Raw genomic sequence first — 27,940 nt, 5'->3', positions numbered from 1 at the left:
AAACTATTATACTCTTTTAACAGGGCTTCTGGAACTTGAATTACCTCCACGGTTCACTTTCTTCCACTGGGCAGTGGAACACAGGCAGCAAACCCAGAGCATGGCCCTTAGGTCACAGCATTTCCTCACACAGGAACTCCAATAATGAAACCCAGACCTGAGTCACAGTCAGGATGGGGCCCTGCCACTCATGCTGTCTCTGCAAACTACCTCTGTAGATGTTCCCATGTTGGGGTTTCTATTGCTAGGATAAAACATCGTGACCAAAAGCAACTTGGGGAGAAAAGGGTTTATTTAAGTTTATATCTCGTAGTCCATCATCCAGGGAAGTCAGGGCAAGAACTCAAATCAGGAACCTGGAGGCAGGAACTGATACAGAGACCATGGGGGAACACCACTTATTGGCTTGCTCCTCCATGGTTGGTTCAGCCTGCTTTCTTACACCATCCAGGACCACCAGGACCACCCGCCCAGGGGTGGCACCACCCACAATGGGCTATGATCCTCTCACATCAATCATTAATCAAGGAGACGCCCCCACAGGCTTTCCCACATGCCAGTGTGGTAGGCACATTTTCTCAACTGAGTTCCCACTTCTCAAAGGACTCTAGCTAGTGTTAAGCTGACATAAAAACTAGTCAAAACATCTCCCAATAGAGTACCACTTCCCAGCAGGAACCATTGGGGAGATGTAGCAAAGGTGGATCTGGAGCCACTGCCTGAAGAAGGACAGGGATGAGGGAGACACTGCCTGAGGAAGGACAGGGATGAGGGAGACACTGCCTGAGGAAGGACAGGGATGAGGGAGACACTGCCTGAGGACGGACAGGGATGAGGGAGATACTGCCTGAGGAAGGACAGGGATGAGGGAGACACTGCCTGAGGAAGACAGGGATGAGGGAGACACTGAGGAAGGACAGGGATGAGGGAGCCACTGAGGAAGGACAGGGATGGGGAGACACTGAGAAGAGCCCTGGACACCAATTTATAGCCGCCACGGGGATGGTAACGTTGGGAGTGCTGCCCTCCCCCTCGGGTGAAGGGAACTGACACCCTTGAAGCAGTAAGATCTGCATCAAGGCCGGCTGGTTCCTCACACAGAAGTGGGGGAGAGGCCAGACACCCAGCTGGAAGACTGGGGTTCTCCATGTTAGCTTGAAGGGGCTTGCTCCTCTCATTTTGCTTGTTTCTATGTCGCCCCGATGCTGGTCCCTCCATATGGTATGCCCCCCCAACACAGTTGGCAGCGGCCAGCATGGATGTCACCAAATCAGGACTGAGCTTTCTGTTCAGAAGATTCACGGAGTGCATTGGTTACATCTGTAATGCTACCTTAAGTCCAGAAATCTTATTACCTCCTTTTCCCCACGAGGCTCAGAGAAGTTAAGTGACTGGCTGTCCTCGGGCCACACAGCACTAGAACCACCTTCTAGTCTAATGTGTGTGAGAGGTGGACACAGAGCTGGGCGGCAGTGGTGCACGCCTTTAATCCCAGCGCTAGGGAAACAGAAGCAGGCAGATCTCTGAGTTCGAGGCCAGCCTGGTCTAGTGAGCAAGTTCCAGGACAGCCAGGGCTATACAGAGAAACCCTGTCTCAAAAAACCAAAGCAAACAAACCAAAAACAAAAAAAAGAGGTGGACACAGGTGACTTAGGAGTTGAAGGTTAAAAGAACCTTCTCAGCTAATCCTGACAGACCGAGTGCACCTGCTCAGCATACTGTCCTCCACGCCCAAGCTCCTCCCTCCTAGCAATAACAGACTAGACTGTAGAGACTCTGCACCCCTCCTGGAACTGCCCTGCAAAGACAGGCTCCCCTGGCTCCCCGGCCTCGTGGCTGCACAGCTTTGCTCCAGGAAGCGATATTTTCCTTTTCTGTTATTTCCTTAACGGTTCAGGGACTTTCTTATTGATTTCAGAGAACCACCAGCATCCAGAGCTGCAGAGCAGCCAGGGTGACCCTCCAGCTCCCTCTCAGCAGTGATCCTCTCAACTGCAGGGAACAGGAGCAGAAGTCGAGTCTGCACCAGTTCCTCTGCTTGGAACACCACCAGGCCTGTTCAGATCAGAACTCAGTCAGGAATGGCTTTTTCCTGCAAAGGTTGGGCCACGAGCCTCACCCAGAGCCCTGGCCACAACTGTCTGACACAGGCCACATCCTGTCCTCCCTGCCTGGTGACTCATTTGTTTCCCTAGACCCACCCCTATCTGAAGCTAAGTTACAGCTATCCTGAGCTCCCTCCAGGGGCCAGGCACAGAGCCACCGGTGAGGCCTTCCAAGAGCAGGGAACTCTCTTCCCACAGAGTGGGAGGGAAGCTGCAGGCCCCACCCTCTTTCCTCTGCTCCTTCACCTTGCATCCCAGCTTCCAGGTGTGTGGCAGATGGTAAGAGGAGGGAGGGAAGGATTGCAAATAGTCCAATTGTTGACACAGCCGTGATGAGTGGTCTTGAGGTCCTGCAGGCTTCTCAGCCCATAGATGGGCCCCCGGAAGCTGAGGATCCCCTCGGAGGTGATAGAGACAGTAGAGGATGAAAGTAGAGCCCCACCCCCAGCTGGAGCCCAAAGGCTGAAGGGACTGAGTGTGAGCCCAGGGGTGCTTCTGTCTCAGGAATAGGTGAGGGTCAGGCTTCAGGGACGGAGGGGACCCAGGAGCCTCTCCAGGGTGCTTGCAGGGCACAGCAAGTGGCCTTCGAGGTCCTCCAGGCCCTCTGGTCTGCCTTCCCTCATGGGCGCTTGATTCCTTTCAGCAGCCTGGTCCCTGATGGGCTGCAAATGGCCACAGGCCCCCTGACCCTATAAGATCCTTCTCTGTGGCTCTCAGACTGCCTGTTCTTTTTCTGCGGTGCCTCGGACTGCTGGGTCACCTGCCCACACTCTGACCGTGTTTCTCAGACCACGCTCCTGCTGGTCTGGAGCCTGTCACTCAGCCCTGGCCCTCAGTCTCACACTGTAAAGGCAGCCAGCCTCCCCCACCCGGTGCAGTTCCTGAAGAGTCACTGCCCTCTCTGAAGTGCTGAGAGGTAAGAGATCTTACACAAACACACACACACACACACACACACACACACACACACACACACGGGGACACAGAGGTCACGTGCAGATGAACCACCTCACGGCGTGCCCGCAAGCCGAAGGGGCCATTCCAGGCTCCATCCTCGCAGAGTGGCACAGCCAGGCAGGCAAGGCCAGGCTACAGGTCCGGGTCTTGGTGGCTGCACTCGACGCCAGCATCCTCTTCGTGCTTGCAATTATGCGTGCCCACGCCAGCGTGCGCGCACTCCAGCAGGTTGCGTTCACTGCCCGTGCAGCGCACATCGTCCAGCAAAATCGGTAGCGAGCGGCCCTCGCCGAACTCCGCACGCTTGGCCGCTCGCACCGCGTGCGCAAAGCCCAGCTGGCGACACACCACAGCAGCCGCCTTGGTGTCCCAGGCGTCGTCGCACACTGTACCCCAGTGTCCTCCTACGAACACTTCCACGCGACCGCGGCCGGGGCTCAAGCCAGCGGGCCGTACCAGACGCACCGAGCCGTTCTGGGGCGCAGGGACTGCAGTGCTCGGACGTCCCCGCCGTCGCCCGCCTCCCTTCCGGCCCCCTGGTCTCCGGCTGGGCCGTGCTGGCTTTGTGGGCCGTATAGTAGGCGCCTGGGCATCGGCCGTGGGGCGCCTGCGGCGGGGCGCCTTGGTGGGGGCGCGGGCCGTGGGGCGAGGAATGCTCTCTGGCGTCCGGATGAACTCTGCGCAGAGGAAGGGCCTGGGGTCAGAGGGAACCTGCGGCCAACCTAGCTGGCTTTCCACCCGCGCAGCCCCCAGCCTGTGCCAGGAAAACAGATGCTAAGGAAAGATGCCTGGCTCCACTCAGCTGGCTCCACTCAGACCCTAAGATTAGGGTGCCTCTTAGGGAGCCAGCCGGGTTTGACGGGTCACCCTGACCCCTAAGGATGCTAGCCTGGAGTTGTGTCAGACGCTTCTTCAGTCATTCAGCAAGCCCTGGTTGGCAGGCAGGTGCTGTGCCAGGCCACTGCTGCTGTCTGTCCTAAGCCCTGCTCTCCCAGGAGTCCTCAGGCTACTGGGAAGACCCTGAAATTCAGGCATGGTAAGGGAGAAGTTGTCTGGACAGCTTACAGGAGCAAGGGACTTACTGCTTCCTGTCCTCGCAGAGGCCACAAAGATGGAAGCTAGCAATAGCTTCAGAGTGAGTCCCAGTACAGTCAGGGCTACACAGAGAAACCCTGTCTCGAAAAGCCAAAAACAAACAAACAAACAAAAACGATTGGCAAGGGCCCAGCCCACTGTGGGTATGCCAACCCTGAGCTATATAAAAAAAGCAGACTGAGCAAGCCATGAGCAAGCAAGCCAGTAAGCAGTGTTCTCCATGGCCTCTGCATCAGTTTCTGCCTCCAGGTTCCTGCCTTGAGTTCCTGCCCTGACTTCCCTCAGTGATGGAGTGTGACCTGAACGTTGTAAGCAGAAATAAACCCTTTGTTGCTTTTGATCATGGTGTTTTATCGAGGCAATAGAAACCCTAAGACAGATGGACTGCCGGATGGATGATAGCTGGATGAATGGATGGATCAATAAATGGATGGATAATGACTAGCTGGATAATGGCTTTCTAGATGTATGGTTGCTGGTTAGCAGGATGCATGGATGGATAGATGAATCGGTTCATAATGGCTAGATGGATGCTGGGTGGTTGGGTGGGTAGATGGATAGATGGATGATGGATGGATTCATGAGCAATTGGATGATGGGTGGGTGGATGAACTAATGTTTGGATGGATGAGTGGGGAGATGAATTGATGTTTGGATGGATGGATGGCTAGATGGATGATGATGGATGGATTTATGAGTGAGTAGGTGGATGGATGGATGAATGGATGGTAGATGGATGGACTGATGGATGAATGGATGAGTGGTTGGTAGGTATATTGATGGATGGGCGGGCAAGAAGGTAGATGGATGATAGGTGAATTGATGAATGGATGGGTGAATTTGTGAGTGGATGAATGGCTGATGGGTTGATGGATGGAAGGTGGATGAATGGGTGAGCTGATGGATAGACAAATGAATTTCCTTCATCTCTTGCAATGCAAAAGATCTTACTATCTCAAGCCACTATTCCTACCTAGCTTGGACCCAATGGAACAGCCCCCTCTACCCTTCCATAAGACTCTGTCCCAGGTAGTCATTCACAGCCTTGAATGGCCTTCAGAACACAGGGTTTACTCATGGTTCCTCCTGTCCTGAACCAAGTGGGACAAAATGGAACTATGGAAGACCAGCCCAGACGCTCCACCTCCTTACTTGCAGATAGAAATCTTCTCTCTGTGTTCCTCCCAAGCACTTTGCGTATCCCTTGCCTGATACAGATACCTCTTCTTGTCACATCCTGCCTAAGGCTGCAGCCCCTGGGGTCGCCTACCCACTGCCTGGGACCTGGCTGAAGGGTCTGTCAAACAAGATGCATTGTACTTGCGGGGTCCATTGACACTGGCTGGGTCACATATGTGTCAGACATGTGCTAGGTATAGGGGCTGTGAAAGCATTCTAGGTCCTTCTGGGGCCCCATTCTGACCTAAGGGGTGGCAGGAGCTCCTTCTCCTGCTGGAGAATACTTACTTTCCTTGGGCACAAAGGGGATGGGGCGGCTCTTCACCTTCACCTGAGCAGGGTGTATCTTACACTTCCCTGGAGGTGCCCGTCTGCCAAACACACAGAAGATCAGGACTGGGGGCCAACCTTGAGCATCACCCCCCTCACTCCATATCCCTACCCCCACCCCATCCCCTTCCCTTGCAGTGAGGGTAGGGGGCAGACAGGTGTGCTCAGAGATAGTTTAGTGTCCAGCTATTGAACACCTCTAACCGTAGGCCCTGCAGCACCCTGCCCCTCCGAAGCCCTCCCCCTGACTCCACATTGACCACACCACTTCTTCAATGCCCGTTCCTGCCCACCCCTTCCACCCCAGGCCTGTGAAAAGAGTCTCTCTCCCTGCCTCTAGTTTTGGGTTTCTGGTGGTACGTAGGCCTGGAGAAATTTAAGGCAGGAGATAGTTAAGGCAAGCTAAAAGACACAGTGGGCAGAAGGGAGGAGTCGTGGGAAGCTGGCTTTAGCAGGCCCAGGACAGCCTTGGGGCCTGCAGTTCAGAGAAAAGAGTCTGAGAAAAGTTGCCAGGGTGTGAACAGCCTCCTTCCCCATCCTGCAGAAACACAAGGACCAGAATTCCATTTAATTAGTTTTTGGCTGTTGATCTGTGATTCTTTGAATGGGTCCGACCCTGTTCCCAGACTGCCCCCACGTGGGCCCAGGACTTCAATGGGGGTTCCGTCAGCCTGGGATTGAAATAGCCACATGATGAGGTGGCCTCCTGATAGACTTGGCAGAGGAGGGGACATGTGCCTCTGCAAGACACACAGACTTCTCAAAGCTGGAGGTGCAGCCATCCCTACTCTGACCTCTCATTGGGTAAAGGGAGGAGGGTGTTCTCTCTTAAGAAAATGAAAAAAAAAAATTAATCTTTGTATGCTACACTGCAAACCACCACAGCGGTTCTGTTTGGGCAGTGAGCTGTGGCCCCTGGGCCTTCCTCTCTGTCTTCCTTTTCCACATGTCTGCTACCAGGCCTCTGAGGTGTGACTGCCAGGAAGCACACTTCTTCCAAAAGAGAAAAATAAAAGGGAGGAATCTCATCCACTTTTGCCTGCCTCTGACCCCAAGACCTTGAGCAAAAAAAAATGTCAAAGTCCTGCTGGGTCCTCCTTCCATACACAGGGACAATGAACCAAAGGGAGAGGGTGTTGTGAAATCAAAGGCCAGAAAGCAGCTAAGATGACATCTGGCAGGAACTAGATGCTCAGTAAGTGTCAGGTCCTTAGAGAATCATTCTTTTTCTTGTATTCCCCCCACAGAATATTTGTTTTTATTTTGCGTGTGTGAGCGCTTTGCATGCATGTACATCTGTGCACCACATGTGTGCAGTGCCAGCAGAGGGTGCCTGATCCCTGAAACTGGTCCCAGATGGTTGTGAGCCACCATGTGGGTGCTGGGAACCTAACCCAGGTTCTCTGGAAGGACAACTGGTGTTCTTAAAAACTGAGCCATCTCTCCAGCCCCAGCATTTCCTTTTTAAGTGGAAATAACCTCAACTTCCAAGAACTATGGAGGATGATGATGGCTCAGTGACTCAGCAGACAATGGCTAGCATCCTTTTGAGAGTGATGAGGCCATGTGGAGACAATGACCTTCCTCAGGGACAAGCCAATGAAAGGAGAGCAAGGCTGACTGTGGTCCAAGTATGAAGCCACCCGGATGAAAGTGGGTGGGACCTCGTGGAAAACAACATGGACACATACAAGGGGAGAGAGCGTGCTTATGGCTTTTGTGAGAAGAATTGTCATGAGCCAGGTGGTGGTGGCAACGCATGCCTTTGATCCCAGCACTCAGAGGCAAAGAAAGGCGGATCTTGGTGAGTTCGAGGCTAGCCTGCTCTATGGAGCGAGTTCCAGGACAGCCAGGGATACACAGAGAAACCTTGTCTCAAAAGGAGAAGAAGAGGAGGAAGAGGGGGAGGAGGAGGAGAGGAGGAGGGGGATGAGGAAGAGCAGGAGGAGAGGAGAAGAGGGATGAGGAAGAGGAGGAGGGGAGGAGGGGGAAAGAGGGAGGAGGAGGTGGAGGAGGAGAAGAAGTAGTTATGTCATTAATTGATCAATTTGTACTTTTGTAAATCATTATTTAAAACAACACACACAGTATGAGGAGCAGGGAATCTGAGAATCTGCCTGGAAACAAGATCTATGAAAACATACTGACACTCTCGGCCTTAGCGCCATCTTCCTTGGAACTCCTGTGCCATGAGAGTGAAGTGGAGGAAGAAGCACATGCGCAGGCTGAAGCACAAGAAGAGAAGGATGAGGCAGAGGTCCAAGTAAACATGGCTTGTGTACCTACGAGGCTGGAGGAGCCAGAAGCAAGGGATGCTGAAGGCTGGGACTTTGGTGCAAGTTGTTGGACTGTGTGCTACTATCACTACAAGTCTGATGGACCTGGAACATCACCACCACCTCGCAGAGACCACCTGAGAGACTTTGTTTTCATTACAACCAAACCAGTTCCACTGGCCCTCTGCCCTGGACCTATGGCATTCTGGACTAGTTCTGTTCTCACTTGTGGCCAAGTGTAACTCGTGTACAATAAACCATCTTTGTCGCTGTCTCAGCTGAAGAATCAAAAAAGAAAACATGTTGACTGAATGAGAAGCGGGGTCCTGAGGCCAAGAAGGAGCATGCACTGGGCAAGGGAGCATCTGGGAGTTAGAGGCCTGAGGAGCTCAAAGGCAGCCTAGACCACACAAGACCTTGTCTAAAAAAAAAAAATGCAAAAGAATAACACGAGGAAAAAAATAAGCAATCTTCAGAAAACTTGAGAGATCCTGGTAAGGTGGTGCATACCTGTGATCCCAGCCCTGAGGAGCTGAGGCAGGAGGATTGAGAATTTCATCCCAGCCTAGGCAACATGACAAGATCCTATATCAAAATAACAAAGCAGGCACCAGGGAAATGCCTCCGTGGGTAAAGCACTTTCGGCGCAAGCCAACAATGCATGTTCGGATCTGCAACACCCATACACGAAGCTGGATGCAGTCCCACACATCTGTAATCCCAGCCATCCTACGGTGAGCTGGGAGATAGCTAGGAGAATGGTCCAGACACTCTTGGGCCTGCTAACCTGGAGGCTAAGAACTAGCTCCTGAGAGGTGTCCTCTCCATGGCATGCCACGTGCATGCCTGCACTCACATACATCACACACACACACACACACACACACACACACACACACACACACACACATACACACACACACACACACACGGGGAGTTAAAAATTAGTAATAAATTTAGCCAGCTGTGGTGGTATACACCTTTAATCCCAGCACTCAGAAGACCCAGGCAGGTGGGTCTCTGTGAATTCAAGGCCAGCCTGGTCTACATAAAGAGTTCTCGGACATACAGAGCTACGTAATAGAAAGAACCTGTATCAAAAAGGGGGGGGGGGGGTGCTGGGGAGACGACTCAGTGGGAGGCACTTGTCACACAAGAGTGAAGACTGGAGTTGGGATCCCAGCACTCATGTAAATATAGGGTGGGCATAATAACCTGTTTGTAACCCCAAGTGGAGATAGGGAATCCCTGAAGCAAGCTGGCTAGTCAGAAAATTATGAGCTTTGGATTCAAGAGAAAGACCCTGGCTCAATATACAAGGTGGAGAGCAAAAGAGGTAGACGCCCAACCTTATTGACCCCTGGCTCCCACCTGCACACGTACACATGTGCACCCATACACATGCAAACACATATACTCATATACCACACATACCCATACACACACACACACACACACACACGCTGACAATCCCCTGTTCAAGAAAATGCCCCTCCAGAAGCTGTACATTTTAGAGACTTTAGAAAATACACAAAACCTGCCCAAACACTAGGCTGACACAATGACCCCTTTGTCGTTGTTCACTTTCGTCCCTTGAGAGTGTGCATTACACAATGACCTTCCTGGCCACTGGTCACTCTTTCTGGGGAAGTGTTCTCCTGTGATGGCACCACTCACTCCTGGAAGTGCCTTGTGCTGTTCTGTAATAAACTTCATCTTCTACACAGACAGCAACAGCAAAATTAGACTGGAGAGGGGCTGGGGAGATGGCTCAGCAGTTATGAGCACTGGCTGCTCTTCTGGAGGATCTGGGTGCAGTTCCCAGCACCCACATGGCAGCTCACAACTGTCTGTAACTCCAGTTCCAGGGATCCCCTGGAATCCAACATCCTCACACAGACGTACATGCAGGCAAAATACCAATGCATATAAAATAAAAATAAATCATAATAAAAATTTTTAATCAACTAGAACTAACTCAAGGCCTTGTGTATGCCAGACAAGCCCTCTACATTCGTAGTCTGTCCAGCCCCCTGCATACACACACACACACACACACACACACACACACACACACACACAACTTTTAATCTGATCTCACTAAATTGCCTAGGCTAGCTCATAACTCTCAGAAGCTGAGCTCAAACTTGCAATCTTCCCGCCCCAACCTCCTAAACAGCTGGTGTTACAAGTATATACCCATACGTCTTGCTGAAAATCACTTTTTTAGGCTCAGTATGTGTTTTAGGATTTCTTTACACCTGGTGTGTCTCAAAGTTTAGGGTCATTGGCTACTCTGAGGGAGAAGAAAAAAAAAATCTACAGGCTAGGAAGGGAGTTCCAGAAAGATCATCCCATAATTATTCGTTAAACACAGTCTAGTGTCTGCTCTGTGCCATTCCCAGGACCTGAGGGGTATGACCAGGGTGAGGAGACTTTGGGCAAGTGAGAGACAATGCCACCGCCAAGTGATGACATCTGAGAGGACAGGGTAGGACAGGAGGGCAAGTGGGTCAAGGAAGGCACCTGGAGGCTACAGGTTAATACACACTGGGCATGCTACCCATGGTTAAGGCCCCGGCTTCATTCATACAACAGAGAGCTGAGAGGGCTTTGTTATACACAGAAGGAGTCAGAGTAGGCCTTGAACCAAGGAGGAGGCCTCACAACAAAAACTGAAGCAGGTAGATGGAGGTGGGGATGTGGGAGTAGGTGGAAGATGGCGGAACTTATTGTCTCTGCGGACAGTATGGGCTGCAGGACCCCAGTTCAGGGACTCACCTGGAGGGGTCTATCACTTTGTAGATGACTCCTCGCGCAGCGGTGGCACTGGGCACGCCCGTGGACATGAAGTACAGCTCCCCTTTGGACGGGGAAAGGGGCAATGAGAAAACACTGTCTGCGACACAATGTAGGCAGTCCTGTCCCACCCAGGCTGCCCTCAGGCTCAAAGGCTGACCCCCAACCCCAACCTCGACCAACCCTGTAGTCCCCATATGTCTCATCCTGCCTAGGCCCACAGAGGCTCCCACCTCCACCCAGCATTACCCTGCTCCCTGCTTCACTGGGGTTCAAGCAGGCCTATTCTGCTGGCTATGATCATGTGGAAGCTGGGTCCCCACATCCTGTGTATGCATAAGTGCTGCCTAGGGTGGCCCTGTCCTCTTGGTCTCTGTACTTCGAATGCCCCTGAAGATCACTGGGGTAGCAGAGGTCCTTGTAACATCATTGATGTGTCCAAAGCACAGCTTGAGAGCCAGGGGCCGGGAGAGGCTGTTTAGCTCTGTCTAGAAGCACTGATACTTGACATGATCCAGGGCTGGCCCTGGGCTGGCCAGCTCACCGGCGCCTCCTCCTGGTTTCCTGTCACTCTGTGTCACTCAAATGACTGAGGAAGGGCCCTTGGGAACTGCACCTTCCTTCAGACTCTGTATTGGGGAGGGGAGATGCTGCTTCTAAATCATGTTAACCCCCTACTGACCAAAAGAAAAGGCTTCCAAGGGCTTGGTGAGCTTAAGAACCTCCGTGGAGCTGGGGCTGGGGCTGGGGCTGCCCTTTGGGAAACTCACATTCTAATGAGGGGGGTGGGTGGCAGTACAACAAAAGTTTCCCAGACTAAGCCCTGGGGACTTTGGGCACTGGGCCCTGCAGGGGATACCCCTCCAAAGGCTGTGGTGAGCGTTGCCTGGAAACTTCAACAAGCCTGCACTAGAGCCTGCTGGGGGCCCCTGGCCTTTTGTCAGGGAACAATCCCAGGGCCAAGGACAAAGGCGGGATGCTGGAGTGGGACGCAGCCTCTGTGGTCCCTTCTTCTCTCCCTCCCCCCTCCGTCCCCTGCTGGGAATGTGAGGTCCAGTAACAGGCTAGGAGGCTGTGTCTGCCTGCTTTAAAATGTCAATGTGGTTCCCTCAGTAGCTCAAATACAATCGGGAACCCAGCTCTTCTCCCAACTGCCTACAATTCCAAGTTGCAGATCTCCCCTGATGCTGCTAACACTGGGGGCTTGTGCCCATTATGTCTCTAGCTCTCCTATCCAACCCACCATGGGGGTGGAGGACAGCCACTTCCCTAAGTTTCCACATAAGAAAAGGGAAGCTCAGGAACAGAGTCTCTAGGGCTGATTCAAGAACACAAAAGGAAAAAGGCCAAGCCCCTGTACACAGCCCTCTCCAGCATGAGCCATTTCATGCTTAAGCTTCTTTACTATCAGAAGCATGACCAGGGTTGGTGGTTACAGTCCCAACATGGGCAGAGGGTGGAGGGGGTCCTTGGATGCTCACCAGCCTCATCCTCTGCAAAGGAGATGATATATGGATAGTAGTTGTTTATGAGGCCTGGGAAAGCACATGTCTGTCCACGGCCCATGCAGACCTCACTGTACTTCCACTGGCCTGTCTCTGGGTTCTCTCGGAGGGACATCAGTCTCCTGCAAAGGAAGATGAACTGTGAGGTCATGGCTAGTGCGTTGCACAAGGGGATCCATCCATCCGTCCATCCGTCCATCCATCCATCCATCCATCCATCCATCCATCCATCCATCTACTCATCCATCCAGTTATTCACACACCCATTTCATCCACCTGTCCGTCCACTCATTCTTCCACCCATTTATCCATCCATCCGTCTTTGCACGTAACTTTTTTATTCTACTGGTTGTTCCTAAGAATGACCGGGACTTTCTCCCTGAGGAAGAGACCTGTTTGGTCCACTCCTGAGCACACACATACACACACTCCTTTTACCAGTCAGGAAGAGTGTGGGTCATGTAGGCCACTTACCCACTCATGAAATCACCAAAAATGTAGAGGCCGTTGAGGTTGGGGTACCCGCAGCCCCGGTACACGTAACCCCCAGTGACTGATTTGCCCAGCTTGTGAGGGTAGGCGAAAATCGGCAGCACATCATCTGAGGGGCGGGTGAGAAAGTGGGTTCATCTTGAGGCCTCACAGACAGCCCTGAGCCGCTCATGGAGAGGGGGTGGCCTGTTCCAGGAAAGCTCTCAGGGGGCATAACTGTATTTTTAGGGGTTCAGTAGGACATGCATGGCGAGGAAGAACCTAAAATATTGCTTGAAGGGACCCCCGAAGCACGGGAAGGTCGGGAGTGGGAAAAGTCAGTCCTGTGAAAGAGGCAGGGAACAATGCTATATGGAAGTGGGGGAGGCAGTGATGTGGGGCGTCTAGGGAGGGAGGGAGGCAGGGGGTTCCCATGGGGTCACTCCGTGGAGTGAAAGGGGTCAAATCTGAATTGGAGTTCCCCTGAAGAATGGGGCAGATCTGGGTCTACAGACCCAGGGAGGACCTAGGTTTGGGGTTCTGGGTGAATGCTGATCCAAGCTGGGGAGTCCCCAAGGGGATGGGGTGGGACAGAATGAATCCTTGTTGAAGGTCTGTGCAGGAGAGAGTTGGGGGCAGGTCTAGTCGGAGGAAGGGAGAGGACCAGAGGGATGCTGTTTGGAGGTCCCCAGGGACGCAGTCACCCACCGAGGGAGGCGTTGGCACACAGCTTGCGGTCATAGCACTCGAAGCCCTCGCGAGCACGCCAACCGTAGTTGCGGCCCCGCTCCACCAGGTCCACCTCCTCGTACTTGTTCTGGCCCACGTCCCCACAGAACAGGCGGCCCCGGCCAGTGCCTGACACCGGGTCTCCGCGGTCGAAGGAGCAGCGCCACATGTTGCGCACGCCCAGGGCGTAGACCTCGGGCCGCGCTCCGGGGTCGTCCACAAACGGGTTGTCAGGCGGGATACCGTAGAGGAGGCCGCGCTCCTTGCGGTCCACGTCGATGCGCAGCACCTTGCCCAGCAGCGCCGACCTGCGGCCGGGGCGGAGAGCGCCGGCGGGTTACACTGGGTCCGCGCAGGGAGCAGGAAGGGTGAGCCATCCCTGAGCCCAGCCCTGCTCAGCCCATCTGCCCCGGCTCTCTCTGCACACCCTCCTGCGTGCGTGTCTGTCCCGCGCTCGCTGCGCAGCAAACCCTGCTGGAAGCCCTAACTCACCACCTGTCACAGCTGACCTTTCAGGTCAGAGCTGCCCTTCATAGAGGGCACTCGAGCAAGGACAAGCCACCATCCGGCTTGTCGTTCAGTTGCACCAGGCCCTAGAAACCCAAGCTCTTCACCACGAACGTCTACGGAATGCCATTATTCTAAGCTGTAATACCGTGGGTGCTGCTGTTCACACAGCTGGGCTATAGGGTGAAGACTGTACTAGAAAAATAACTCGCATTTTTCTCGTAGTCAACCAGGTGCTCCCATATAGTGGAGACCACAGAGTGCTGAGCCATTGAACCAGAACAAGCCATCGAAGCCGGATATATCAAATAGTACCAAATATAGTTGAGGGAGAGCGGACATGTGTTCTAACTTCCTGGCAGCTCTAGGGGGAGGGGGAAAGTAGCCGACGACTTCATTGATCCCATGAGCAAAGTGGTCCACAACGGGAAAACGGCTAAAACAGTGGTGGTTCTCAACTTGTGGGTCGCGACCCCCTTGGGGTCGCCTATCGGATATTTACAATTCCAAACAGCAGCAAAATTACAGTTAGGAAGCAGCAATGAAATAATTTTATGGTTTGGGGGGGTCACCACAGCATGAGGAGCTGTGTTAAAAGAGTCCCGGCATTGAGAAAGTTGAGAACCCTTGACCTAGAAGATACCTGGAGTGAGCAGGGTGGGGGAGCACAGCTTTTCAGGGTGGCTCCTGCTGTGCCCACTCAGGGCACACATGCTTCCCCCTCCGTTAGCACATGGGAGCTGACTCCTTCCTCCAGGCCGCCCAGCAAGGCAGAGTTCACTCAGGTGACACATTTACGTCCCTGTCACTGGCACACAGCATTAGAACCCAGTGTTTCCCTCACAAGTGTCCTGTCACGGTGATAAACAGGCCAGTGGCAATGGTTCCTCCCTGTGGCCAGGCACTCCGGCCCCCCACCCTTACACCCCACATCCAGCTCTAGGATCTACAGACAAGAACTCCTAGCCGTAAAGTGGTGCTTTTAACTTCAGCTCAGTGATCCAAGGATCCTGGTGTAGTTTCTCAGCCTCAGCTCTAATCACGCGGCCGATGTGAAAAGGGGGGATGTTTCTTACTGTCAAACAGGGATGCACAGGCCACACACCGTAATCCACACATCTTCACTACGGTTACTTTCTTGGCCAAGAGAGGCTGCGAATTTGGAGTAAAGGAAGGGGAGAGGCTGGCTGGGACCTCCTGGACATCCCTGTGCACGTGCACAATTCTCCATGTGTGTTTATGTGTACACACACACACACACACACACACACACACACACACACACACACACGAAAGGAGGAGGAGGATGAGCCATTTGCTCAAAACAGGAAATAGATAAATGAAGATGAGATTGCACTCAGCTTCTGGGTCTCTTATGGGAGTAAGAGACCTACCCCAGATCTCCCTTTGTCATGGGAATACATGCCTTACCCCAGCAAAGCCCAGCAGGCCAGAGATCACTTGGAGAAAGCCCTATCTTCCCAAAGGCTCACTGCTGTCACTTCTCGGGTATCTGTGACAATGGGTGCTGTGCCTGACCCTTGACAACCACTGGCACCTCCTTTCCTCATGACAATCTCCCACTGAGCTTGTCATTGTCCTCGCTAATCAGTGGGGGTAAGTGACTTAGCTGGGGTCCCAGCTAAATGCAGGCTACCACCCTGCTCTGTGTGGGAGGGGCAGTTGATCTCCCTCCAGGAACACTCAAGAAGCTCTGTGTGCAAACTGGTGCCTGAGCAGAGAAGAAGCAGGGCATACTTGTTTTGCGCATTTCCAAACGTCCCAAAGGGGTCTCCAGCCATCCCGCCATCTCCGGTAAAGATGTAGAGGTAGCCGTCGTCCCCAAAGAGCAGCTGGCCCCCATTGTGATTGGCAGCTGGTTCTTCAATCTCCAGGATGATCCTAAAGAGAAGATAAGTAACCCCTCAATAAAACGCCTTCCAAACAGTAACCCCCAAACAGCACTAAAACCTTCTCTCAGATGCCATTTCACCATGGAAAAGACTTTCTCTCTCTTATAACATTTTTTTTCTCACAAGGACCTACAGGTAGGTTATGCAGGGATAATTCACATCACTGTGTCAAGGAAGGACCCGGATGCTTGAAGAGGTTGAGTGATCGAGGGCACACAGGCCATCAGCCTCAGCGCCAGGACCAGGACTCTGGGCCAGTGTTTGTCAGCTGCTGTCCACCCCCGGTACCCAACAGAAGGTGGTCATCTGGTCATTACCACACCTCGTGTCCCACTGGTGAGTCAGAGCACGTTTGACACGCTCCTTTGACTGTTAGCAATGAGCTGCGCAGGGCAGCGGGGTGGGCCCTTTACCCACACACCCCTGGGACCTCCCTATTGCCGCTGGAGGAAACCTTCCCTGTGCCCAGTCTGCTGGCTTTCCCTCAGGGCTTGCCATGGATTGGGGGAGACACAGCCGTTCTCTCTCGAGAAGCCGCGGGTATACGATATGAGAGTATAGATATAGAATATAGAGACACGAGAGTGACTGAGGTGGACACCTCAGCCAGTGGCAGAACTCAGCCACACCAACTCCTCCAGTTGATTCCTCTACCCTGGTAGCGACCACAGACAGCAGTTGGTGTTCTTAGGCCATTGGCCATCCACCAACCACCCTTTTGCAGCCCTCTCCCTGCCATGTGGTTAACTCCCTGTACTTGAGCCCCCCAATAAAATGAGTCCCGGAACAATCAGGTTCAACAGGATCAGCCACTGCACTGACCTCATTCTCTCTCTCTCTCTCTCTCTCTCTCTCTCTCTCTCTCTCTCTCTTTCTCTCTTTAGTTTTTTGAGACAGAGTTTCTCTGTGTAGCTTTACGCCTTTCCTGGAACTCACTCTGTAGACCAGGCTGGCCTCAAACTCACAGAGATCCGCCTGCCTCTGCCTCCCGAGTGCTGGGATTAAAGGCGTGCGCCGCCACCACCGCCCGGCCAACCTCATTGTCTTTTAGGAAAACAACAAAAATAGGACACAGGGTCGACGTCTTTGGATCCAGACCTCGAGGCCTTCCTTCATCAACAATACTGGAGCTTTTCCATGGTGAGGCTGATGCATATGATGCTTACAGAGCCCCAAACTCAGGGTCCTCAAAGCAGAGGACAGCTCAGACTGCTCGTCCCTCCAGCCATGGGAAGACACTGACAGCTGACCTGGTACCAATGATGGCTCCCTCTTGCCAGCCCTGCCAACTTCTTCCCCTGAGTGAGTCAAGTTCTACATGATGTGCCCAGAGGACACTCACTTGACACCTCAGTCTAAAATGTGTGAATCTGAATACTTCCGAAGTCAGGATTTTTTTAATATTTTGTTTTATTTTTATTTGTGTGTATGGATGTGCTTCTGCCGTGTGTGCAGGTATCCTCGGAGGCCAGAAGAGGGCACCAGATCTGCTGGTGCTGGAGTTATAGGCTGTTATGAGCTGCTCGATGTAGGTGCTGGAAACTGAACTCAGGTCCTCCTGAAGAGCAGCCAGTGCTCTTAACCATGGAGCTATCTCTTCAGCTCCAGGATTTTTGGTTGTTTTCAGGCAGGATCTCCCTATATGTCCCTGGATTCCCTGGATGCCCTAGAACTCACTATGTAGACCAAGCTGGCCTTGAACTCACAGAAATCCACCTGCCTCTGACTCCATGGTGCTGGGACTAAAGGCGTGCGCCACCACAGCCACTTGACCCACCACACCCACCTGGTTTTTTTTTTTTTTTTTTTTTTTTTTTTTTAGGCAGGGTGTCAGGTAGCTTAGGCTAGCTTGGACATGCTATATAGTTGGAGATGGCTTTGAACTCTGGATCCTCCTGATCTGGTTGCCTCCACTTCCTAAGGGCAGTGATTACAGGACATGTGCCCACCAATCTCAATTTCCAACTTCAGTTTTTATCACGAGTCGTTTTTTATGTCACTGTTGAAGAAACATGTATTTCATCCTCCATCTACCCTCTGTCTGGTCCATGGGACAAACTTTCTCCCACCAAAAAGTGGTCTCCCAGGCTTGGGTACAATCATGAAAATTCTGTTTTCCTTTTTTTTCCCCCTCTGGTTGCCAGATAACTCAAAAGTCAAAATTAATTGCTATAAAACAAGGTGTCTATTAACCCGCAAAGCTACTGTTTTGAACTGTTTCTCTTTCTTATATGTCCCATATCAACATTTCACAGTTTCATCAAATACACAGTGTCCTTTTATTCACCTTTTCACCAACACACCTGAGCCTGGCCTTGTTCCTGCTTGCTTTTTATGTGGGGGGGTAGGGACAGGCAGTATCACTGAACTACATTTCCCATGCTCCTTTGCTAGCTGAACAATCTCAGCCAATAGAAGGCCTAGGGGAGCCAGGGGTGGGGCTGGTGTTTTATTTGTGTTTCTGGCAGTATCTATACAATAGCTGCTCTTCCCCCATAGCTCCAGTCTGGTTGGCCCCCAACCAGACCTACCCCACAGTTCTGAGGCATCACTTCTCCCTGGGTTCCTCCAGCCATAGGAGCAGACAACTTCCTCCAGTGGCCCAGACTCAATGCCTCCTTTCCCAGGCTGTCCTTCCAACACTCTACCAACCAAGACTCTTATTTTCAGTATCCACTTCTGCCTGGGAGAGTCTCTGGGGCAGGGTGACCAAGCCAGGTCAACTCCCCTCTGAAACAGTTGGGCATAAGTAATAGAGGGTAGGTTCTGCAGGCACTGGGGGGCCTGGAAGTAGGAGCAGATTAAATGGGGTAAAAACTGGACACCAATGCCTGTAATTCCAGTACTCAGGAGGTAGAGACATAGAACATCAGGAGTAAGGTTCCAGGTCAGCCTGGGTTAAACAAGACCTTTGAGAGAGAGAGAGAGAGAGAGAGAGAGAGAGAGAGAGAGAGAGAGAGAGAGAGAGAGAGAGAGAGGAGAGACAGCGAGGGGGGGGGGGGGGAGGGAGGGAGGAGAGAGAGAGAGAGAGAGAGAGAGAGAGAGAGAGAGAGAGAGAGAGAGAGAGAGAGAGACTGGGGCAGGAAAGAGAGCCCCAGCTGCCAGAAGACAGAGAATGAAGAGTTAGGGGCAAGAACGGCAACTTTGGACCAGAGCCCAGCAGGCCCAGTGGCAGGATGTACTTCTGTGGACAAACCAGGACTCCAGCTTGGATGCTTCCAAGCTGTGTGACCTAACAGGTCACTTGCCCCCTCTGAGCTGTGACCTCATCCAGTTTTATGAGTCAGATGAAATGACTATCTCCAGAGCCCGCAGCAGAAGAGGAGAGAAGCAGCTGGCCCACGAGGCCAGAGGCAGGGGTCAGGACATGACCCCACACCACGTCTGTTCTGCAAAATCATTCTTCCCCAGGCTCCAGAGCATGTGATTCAGGCCCCCATGGGGAGTGATAAATATTCACAGTATTTATGACAGACTCGCTCACGCAGCCTTAACTGCGTGTGTCACGCAGCCTCCCACGTGACCACTCAGCCCTCCCCTTGGCTGGGGCTCCCAGAAAGCCACCTCTCTGAGCCATGATCCACGGTGTTCGCATCATCCTCTGAGACTCTGAACTCGCTGATACGGATCCACTCTCGGAAGCCGACCCCCACAGAGTAGTAGACATAGAGCTTGCTGGGATGTGGGAAGTGGGGGTGGAAGGCGAGGCCCAGGAAGCCCCGCTCATCCCCTTCCCAGGGTGATGTAAGCACTGCTTGGCTCACATTCAGGAAGGGCTTCTCCAGGCGAGAGAGGTCAGGCAGGTAGGTCCACACCAGCCCCACCTGCTCTGCCACGAAGAAGCGGTGGCTGCCATCCCCAGCGTGTACCATGGCAACAGGGTTTCGAAGCCCATTGGCCACCTCCTCCAGACACAGCTGCAGGCAGCCTTTGGCATCAGCCACCACACGGCCCAGGTTTGAGTTCAGGTTCTCGTTGACAAGCAGGCTTGGGAAACAGTAATCGGTGTCATCTAGGGACAGGTAGCGGCACAACTTGGCCCTGTGGTTCTCCAGGGCCCAGAGCTCACGGTCAGGGGAGAGGTGTCGAAAAAGGCCTCGGCAGGTCTGCCACATGTCCAGGCAATAATCCTCACATAGGCCAGGCACTGTCCGCAGCGGGGTGGCCGGATCCTCGGCATCATAGAGGTGGGCTGCATAGGGTGAGCATTCCTGTAGAGACAGGAGGGCTCAGAGATTCCAGGAGGAGAGCCCACACACACCTGCACAATTTACTCCTTGCTTTTGTGTCCCCATTCAAGGGTCACCTCCTAAGATCTGACCTCCCCGCCATTACTTCCAGGCCTCTGACTACTTAGAAAAACAAAGCCCCCCCCCAAAAAAAAAAAACAACTTACTCTGAGCCTTCATTGTACCAAAACATAATATTCTGTTTGGTATTGTCTTTTTTTTTTTCCAGAATGTGCATTCTATCAGAGCAGGAATGTTTTATCTTCACTGCTATATCCCAGACCCTCACATAAACCCAGGGCACAGTAGGCCACAGCAAATGGTGAGGGGACAGTGAAAAATATTCTTCCTTGCCAGTCTTCTGGCCACCTCTGTGTACCTTTGTCAAAACATTCCTACATCTATTCTTCACTTAATGTTTCTGAGTACTTCACAGGGGGGAAACTGAGGCTCAGGGCCCCCAGTGTTATCAGGAATATGCTCAGGTTAGTAGCATATGGAGGCATCTGAGTTTGTAGTCTCAGATATACCCTACTCTCTCCATAACCAGACAGCCAACATGTACACAGGACCTGTGCGAGTGTGGGGTGAGGCCCAAGCCTATGTCTCCCAGGATACCCCAGGCCATCTATCCTGCCCTCAGACTCAACTCCTTCCAGCAGGACCCTGGAACTGTCCTCACTGCAGCTACCAACACAGAAGTCTGTGAGAGTAATGCATCTCCTTGGGCACTGCCTGATCAGAAAGGCTCACAAGGTCCTTTCCCCAGTTCTGCCTTGGGGTAGAACTCCTCACTTTTTCTACCGTATAGGCTTCCCCATTTGTGAGATGCTATGGACCTCATTCAGGCCCGCCGTGGGCGCTGTATGGGAGGAGAGTTAGTGTCTCAGAGAGCAAACCCACAACCACAAACAGGAGTGTGTGGATAGGTAACACATCCTCATCTCTTCTAGACAGTTCTGCCGTGGAGTCAGTCACATGGCCCCTTCCCAGACCATCTCCCTGCCGGGTCTGCAGCAAAACTCTCTAAAACCCAGGCTCCATGGGAACCTCTGTGGAGTCCATCACACTGTGGTTACTTTTCTCTGGTGTGAAAGACCCTTGTTGCCACTCCCCCCCAATCCCAGAGCTCAGTTCAGGATCGCCAGAGGCCTTAGAGATGCAAGTCCTAGAGAGAGAAGACAATGGCAGCTATACACTGCCTGTTCTCGCTGGGAAACCAGGCTGGGCTGTAGCAGACACCTCAGCAGAAAGTAAGAGGACAGCTAACCTCAGCATAGTGCTCCTAACTCCAGGCCAGGGGCTCCCTACTGTTACAGCTTCAGTCATTACATGGCCTGTCCCCTGGTCCCTCTGTTGGTGTGGGCTGAGTCCCACCTGACAAGCTAAGGGTCCTCCTGTGTGTTCTTGGCATCTCTGATCAGTCACTGTCCCCATCATCTTTCATATGTTCCATTCTGCATTCTGTGTATGACAGGCCAGACAGCCACACCTCAGACTCTGAGCTGGGCCAGCTCTCCGGTGATCCTCTAGATGCTATTGTGGGCCAGCAGCAGCCAGGGGGAGTCCAGAGAGGACTATGTACACATAGGCTTCACGGCCTTTCTGCAGGGCAGAGTCACTGTGACTCTAGTGTTGTATATGAGGGACTTAGGCTAACAATAGTGATATGCCAAGGATTGGCCAGACCAGGACTCACCCCCAAGCTTTATGACAGCCAGGCTTGTGCTCTTTACACCAACACTTCACGCAACTACCACCAACACTTTCCACCAACATTTCACTCGGCAGAGCACAGACTACCAGGCACTGGCCTTGGCTCCAAAGACACAGTAGAGACAGGATAGAACCTGATAGCCCTGCTGATGGTAAGCTAAAGCTAGTCGTGGCTATTGCTCTGATCTCTTTGGCTATTACCTCATCACCCTTTCCTTGTGAAAACTTACCCAGAACACTTGGAGGGCACAGGGGATCTGGGGACCTGGTGAGGACCTTGGCATCTACCCACATAGTAGCCACTGAGGCTAGCAGCATCTTACATGCGGTCTCTGTATTCTTTCTCACACACAAGACCAGAGCCACCCAGAATTGGTAAATGACTAATTAGTAAATTAGTAAAAGGAGCCAGTAATTGCTGCTGACAGAGAGGGTGGACAGTCACTGGACCTCGTGTCTGGGGTTAGGCAGCGAAACATCCACAAGAGCAAAGTGTCTGCCACCTGATGGCCCCAAGGTTGCCACAAACCAGTTACTGACACTCATGACTCATGGCCTCAAGTCTCAAGGCTTCTTACCCCCCCCCCCTGCACCCCGCCAGGAAGACTGGGTTTGTACACAATGTTCCCTCTGTGGGATGCTCCTTCCTCCCTCACTTCCACATCTGGCAAACTCCTCTTCATGATGCAAGGCCCAACCCACAAGTCTCCTCCTTCCTCTTTCCCCGGGGTAGGATCCTGCCCCTGGGATGCTCAGGACACTCTGTCTCTGACTCACACAGGTCACCTGGTAATCTGTCACTTCCAGAAGCAACTGTCCTCTCCTGCCATCACCTCTGCTTCACCAGAGGTGGTCTGGCTGCTCTGCCTGGCTATGACTCAATTATTGCTTTGCCTGCCTGTCCACCCCACAGACTGCAGGGCCCTTGGGGACAGGCGTCCCAGGATCCAGCACACGGTTTGGCTACAGGAAGGGCTTTGGAGCCAGCGCTTAAGTTCCATGTGTGATGTTTGGTAAACTCCTTACCTCTCCGTGCCTATGTTCCCATCTACAAAATGAGGAAAGAACTCCAACCTCATATAGCTGTTGGGAGCAATGAACTGAGATGCCAGGTGTTTGTTCGGTAAATGTTCCAATAAGATGAACCCCGAGGGAGTAACTCAATGGTCACTCTTCCAGTCAGTCCCAGATTTCTGAGGGCTTTTCACTACTTGCCCTGGTACCTTGGGGAAGTCTCTTGGTTGTCTGTCTATCTCCTGGAATGAATGGCGAGGCTTTGGAGGCTAAGTCTGTGACTTGCCAACTGCCTCGGCCCAGAAGCACAGAGCCAACTCCTCGCTGGCCCTGGAGAAACGTCTGCTGAGTGCATGAGTCTGTTAAGCACCATCCCATATCACTATTCAGTAACTCCATTGATGAACTCATGCATCCAGCTACAGAGAAGTTAACCACATGTGAGCTACACACCAGCCACACTGAAGTTGCCACGTGCAACCATTGCCTGATATATTTTCCCAGAGGAGGGCAAAGCCTCAGGAAAGAGCCTCCTGCCTCTGCAAGACAGCTGTAAGTCCTGCATGATCCTTGACGGAAACCTGTAGGTAAGGCTCCTTGAGATTGGTGGCAGTGAGGATGGTGCTCCCATGCTCTCCCAGGACCTCCTCAGGGAGACCATGCCACAGCCTTGGCAGACCGGCTGATGCAAGCTCAGTCCAGACATGAGGTCACCCCCAGAGACGCCTTACTGGAGGTACGAGCAGACGCTCTACCATAGCTGCTCAGGCCAGGCCATTTTGGGCAGGTTCCCAAGGAAAAAGAGGTGCCTCCTGCCAGCAAACAGCCTCAGGATTGGCTCCTTCCTCCCCCCAGTCCTGTCCATCTTCTTTGCCATTCTGAGCCCAGCACATGGTGAGTACCCTCTAAGCAAGCATGGCCTGGGCGTAGGAACCCTGCTATTGACCTGGGTGCTGCAGGGAGACCATGGTCCTGTTCAGGTGGACTTCCAGGCTGGGGAGAGAGGTGGGTGGTCCACCAAACTTCTGGTTCTCTTGAGATGCACAAAGTGGGAGCTTGGTAGCTACAACATGAGAACACCCTAGAGCACCGTGCTTTCCCTACCCCCTCTCCTCACCTCACCCAGCACCCAGGTGCCCTCTCACCGGGGCACTGAATATGGCCCGAAGACCCACCACTGGGCCATGTCACCCCTGGACAAGTGCCCACCATTCCTGAAGTGGCCCCTGATCCTCACATTCTCCCTGGACCAACAAGTAAACAATAGAGAAATTCACCTACAAACCCCAATTGAACCACTCTATCTGTGTCATTTAATCTTCATGGCATGAGGTCGGGCTAGAAATCTGTCCCTGCTTTAAAGATAATGTAGCTGAAAGACTACCATGAGCCTCTCAAGTTCCCAAGCAGGAGAGAGATGGTGATATCAGCCCCTTTATCTCGCTCCTCTAGCCTGCCCCCTGCTGGCTGGGACTGGAACTTTGTACTGCCTGGTGGGGCCCTTCCACTGATGAATCCCTTCACTTCAGAGTCCTAGGTTAGGGGGTCAGCCTTGGGGTTTCCCTGACAGGCTGGCATTCCTGAGATCAGATCAGTTGCGCAGAGGAGACAGAGGGGGTTGTGGTCAGAGACACTTGACATTAACAAGAGGAAAATGGTAGTTCAGTGTGGATCAAAGTAAGGTTTCCACCATCAGAGAGGAGATGAGATGGGTCTGGGGAGAGCCTCTCCCAGGTAAGGAGCCGGGCCAGTGACAGAACAGAAAGGTGGGTGTTTTAAGCACGTAGAAACCCTACAGGCCTTGGTTCACCCTGGCCCCGAGAAATGGGCCCTCAGACTGCTCATTAAGTCCGCCTGAGGAAGGGTCAGACTGCCCAACAGCCACGCCCCATATTTTGGCCACACCCTCTTCGCATCCTGCCTTCCTCGGCCTAGCAAAAACCTCACCCTGGTACCTGAAAGGGTCAGGACTCTCCGAGGTGGGGCACTGGGGGCAGATTCCAGAGCATCCCAAAGAATAGGAGTCTCTAGTCTTTAAGAGGAACCGAGGCCCCTAAAAGTCCCAACATCTTTGCAAAGCAAATGAATAACAAGAGATGTCCTGGGATGCCTGGTCTTCCAGCCTGGTACCAAGTCACTCCCTCTTGGACATCCAAGCTCCAAAGTCCGGTACCCACTCCTAGCCCTCACCTCTGTGGGGTTGCCATTGCCTCAAAATCCGTGACCCACTCCTGAGTCTCGCCCTTATGGGGATGCCATCGCTGCTCCGCCCCCCCCCCGCCCCTCCCAGGGACCAGGGCCCCGCGTGCCCCGCCGCCGCGAGCCCGTTCACCTGGCACAGCAGATCCAGCGCGTAGCCGGCACACGTCGCCCACACCCCGGCGTCCAAGCGGGTCTCCAGGGCCCGGAAGCGCCGGGCCAGCGCCGCGTCTTGCTCCGCGGTGCAGCAGCCGAAGGAGGAGTACTGCGCGCAGAAGCTCAGCGGCTGCGGCGGCCGGAAGGGCGGCCTGAAGTCCAGGCACTGCGGGTGCGCGGCGGCCAGCAGAGCACGCAGAGCCAGCAGCGCCCCGGGCCCGATCCCGGCCACAGCCCGTCGCCCCGCCATCCGCCCGGCGGTCTGCAGAGGGAGAAGTAGAAGGCCAGCCAGCCCCTCCGGGGCGCCCCCCAGGAGCCGAGGGCCGCACCCCCGAGCGCCCGCCTCCCGCCTTGCCTGCACCCTCCCGAGCGCTCGAGGGGAAGCCCGTGGACTTGCCCCGCAGGCTTCGAATCAGGGGACTCCTCTCTCTGGGGGGGTCACCTCTGCTTGGGAGCACTCTGCAGTACTGGAGAAGCGCGGCACAGCCTGGCTCCCGCTCTTCGGGCAGCCCCCTCCTCCTGGCCCCGAGCCTTTCCAACAAGAGTAGTGGCCTGGCCTCTGGGAAGCCCTGATTGCCCGGTTTCACAGTTCCACCTCTGAGTCTCAGCTTCCTTACTTGGGGCGCTCGCTACTTAGCCGCCAAGGAGCAAGAATCCCAAAGCCCAAAGCAGGGACTCCTGGGTTGTAGTCCCACCTTTCTCTGGACCAGACAGGAACTTAGCAGAGTGTTTAAAAATGGAGGTGTGATGCAAAAGACAGGTGGTGTTGCCCGGGACCTCACAAGAAGTGAAGCCTGAGCCTGGGGTGGGAGGGAAGAGGCGGCAACACCACCGTCCATCCTTGGCCCTGCCCAGGCTTCTGTCTTCCCCTGTCCGTGGAACTCTCCACCCGCAGCCCAGAACCCATGGCCTCAGTCCTTTCTACGTAGGAAGCCCTAATGGGTGTATCTCCTGGGTAGGTGTCCACAGCTCCATCCCCAGCACTTGTCTCACCCCAAGAATGCACATAAACACTGCCTCATGGGCCCGGACTTCCATAACACCCAAACCCCTGGCACTTTCCCAAGAGTACCCCAGCACTGGCTTCTCCCTGGGGTGCCCACCCTATCAGTTCTGTCTCACACACTCTCACAGTCTTCACCTCCAAACTCAGATACCCATTCTCTGCCGTCTCTTTGAACTGTCCTGTGTCGGTCTGTCTGTCTGCCAGCGTTGCTTAGTGTGGTTAGTGTTGCTTGGATTCCACAGAGCTGTGGTTGGAGCCCGAAAGGGGGTTGGAGTGGTAGCGATGAGTCAAGGTCTTCATTTGAGACCAAACATCTCCTCTCTAAGTATTTAGAAGTGAGCATATTTAACACACAGCGGACGGCAGAGGTTGAGAAGCCACACGGGGTGGGACAGTGAGACAACATTGAGTTTTTCGACAGCAGTGGTGGTCCACAAAGTCCCTGGTGGCAGGAGGTGGCTATAGACAAGAAGCTATGACCAACAGCTACAGCTGGACCCTCAGGAGGGAGAGGGGGAGACAGCCACTGTCAGATGATGGGGGGGGCAGCAGGGGAAGTACACCTCCACTTCTGCCTCCTCCTGCTCCAGTCAGTATCTATTATAGACTGAACTGAACATGGATGGCTGAATAGGAGTCTGGAAAACGTGGTCTTGGGAGTTGGGTGGCCACACAAAGTGCTCGGCAACTGCAGAGCCCAGGCAGGGAAGGATATGGTCACAGCTGCCTGGTCTCAGGCTGGTGGTCAGAATAGGGTAATGATAATACACCACTTGGGGAAATTCCTGGAGGCTGGATGTGGATGAATATGAGTGAGAGGCTATGGGTGGCACAATCTTAGGGTCATGCTCTTTTTTTTTTTTAAAGATTTATTTATTTATTATGTATACAGAAGAGGGTGCCAGATCTCATTACAAATGGTTGTGAGCCACTCTGTGGTTGCTGGGAATTGAACTCAGGACCTCTGGAAGAGCAGTCAGTGCTCTTAACCTCTGAGCCATCTCTCCAGCCCTAGGGAACCCATCCAGGATCTCAGGGAAGCCCCATCGTGGTTCTGGCCGACGGAAGGAGGAGGACTGTCAGGACCCTGAAGCAGGCTGTGTCTCCAGGAGAAAGGGCTTTGAGACTCACCATGAGGAAGAGAAGGCATCCCTTTACATTGATGACTCATTAAGAAGACAGTCACCTCAGACACAGTATGAGGGCCGCAGCAGCCAGGGGCATAGGGCCATAGACATCCCCTCTACCCCATCAGCAGGCTCTGGTGTAGCAGCAGGTGACGTGACGGCTGCAGGACACCCTCTGTCTGAGGAGAAGCGAGTACTCAGGCAACAAGGAGCAGCTATGTAGACACCCGGTGGGTGCTTCAGGCCTCTAGCACCTCATCAGATGCTAAACCCTAGCTAGACTCATATTATGTCCTCACCCCGGAGCTCTACGTCTCTCGGTTTGTGTTGTCCAGGACATCACAACTGCTTTCCAAAACAAAACAAACAAGCAAACCAAGGCACAGTGCAAGGTTTGAAGAAAAGTCTGACTGAAGAGGCCAAACTGCCATGACACATTTGCTAGAGCTATGGGGCAGGGAACTGGGAAAAGCGATGATTCAGACGTTGAGACTCCCGTGGTAAACAGGGAACTGTGGGGGAAGAGATGGGCGATGTAAACACAGACAAAGCTGTCAGATAGAGGAGTTGAAGGCCAAGCCTGGGGGAGGCCCTGGCTCCCGTCCCCAGCAAAACAGTCTTTGCAAA

The 27,940-nt window shown here is 53.3% G+C and overlaps 1 protein-coding gene across 3 annotated transcripts; it reads right to left on the bottom strand.

Annotated features, from left to right (window-relative positions):
- Positions 1-274: 274 nt before the first annotated feature.
- Hhipl1 (HHIP like 1) lies at positions 275-26,568 on the bottom strand. Of its 3 annotated transcripts, XM_052738932.1 has the most exons (10): positions 25,158-26,538; positions 19,431-20,077; positions 15,712-15,855; positions 13,426-13,754; positions 12,721-12,847; positions 12,223-12,368; positions 10,724-10,805; positions 5,625-5,707; positions 4,145-4,234; positions 275-3,739 (listed from the first exon to the last, which is right to left on the bottom strand). In XM_052738932.1, the coding sequence occupies exons 1-10, from the start codon at positions 25,428-25,430 to the stop codon at positions 3,195-3,197; spliced, it is 2,466 nt and encodes an 821-aa protein (XP_052594892.1). In that variant the 5' UTR covers positions 25,431-26,538; the 3' UTR covers positions 275-3,194. The 3 variants fall into 3 exon arrangements, with proteins under 3 accessions (XP_052594892.1, XP_052594893.1, XP_052594894.1); XM_052738933.1 differs by lacking the exon at positions 4,145-4,234 and having other exon boundaries at positions 25,158-25,932; XM_052738934.1 differs by lacking the exons at positions 12,721-12,847; positions 13,426-13,754 and having other exon boundaries at positions 25,158-26,568.
- Between the last annotated feature and the right edge of the window lie 1,372 nt (positions 26,569-27,940).

This window comes from Peromyscus californicus, unplaced genomic scaffold, assembly GCF_007827085.1.
Source record: "Peromyscus californicus insignis strain IS unplaced genomic scaffold, ASM782708v3 Scaffold_15__1_contigs__length_86483966, whole genome shotgun sequence".
NCBI lineage: Eukaryota > Metazoa > Chordata > Mammalia > Rodentia > Cricetidae > Peromyscus > Peromyscus californicus.
Note: the sequence above shows the minus strand (reverse complement) of the source record. Positions and strands in the feature narration are given on the sequence as shown.

Excerpts from the sequence above, each read along its gene's own strand:
- Hhipl1 (XM_052738932.1), bottom strand. The coding sequence starts at position 25,430 with ATGGCGGGGCGACGGGCTGTGGCCGGGATCGGGCCCGGGGCGCTGCTG. Across the intron at positions 15,856-19,430 it reads GTGGATCATGGCTCAGAGAG|GATCATCCTGGAGATTGAAG; the intron begins GTGGCTTTCTGG and ends TCTTCTCTTTAG. Across the intron at positions 13,755-15,711 it reads TTTGGAAATGCGCAAAACAA|GTCGGCGCTGCTGGGCAAGG; the intron begins GTATGCCCTGCT and ends CCCCGGCCGCAG.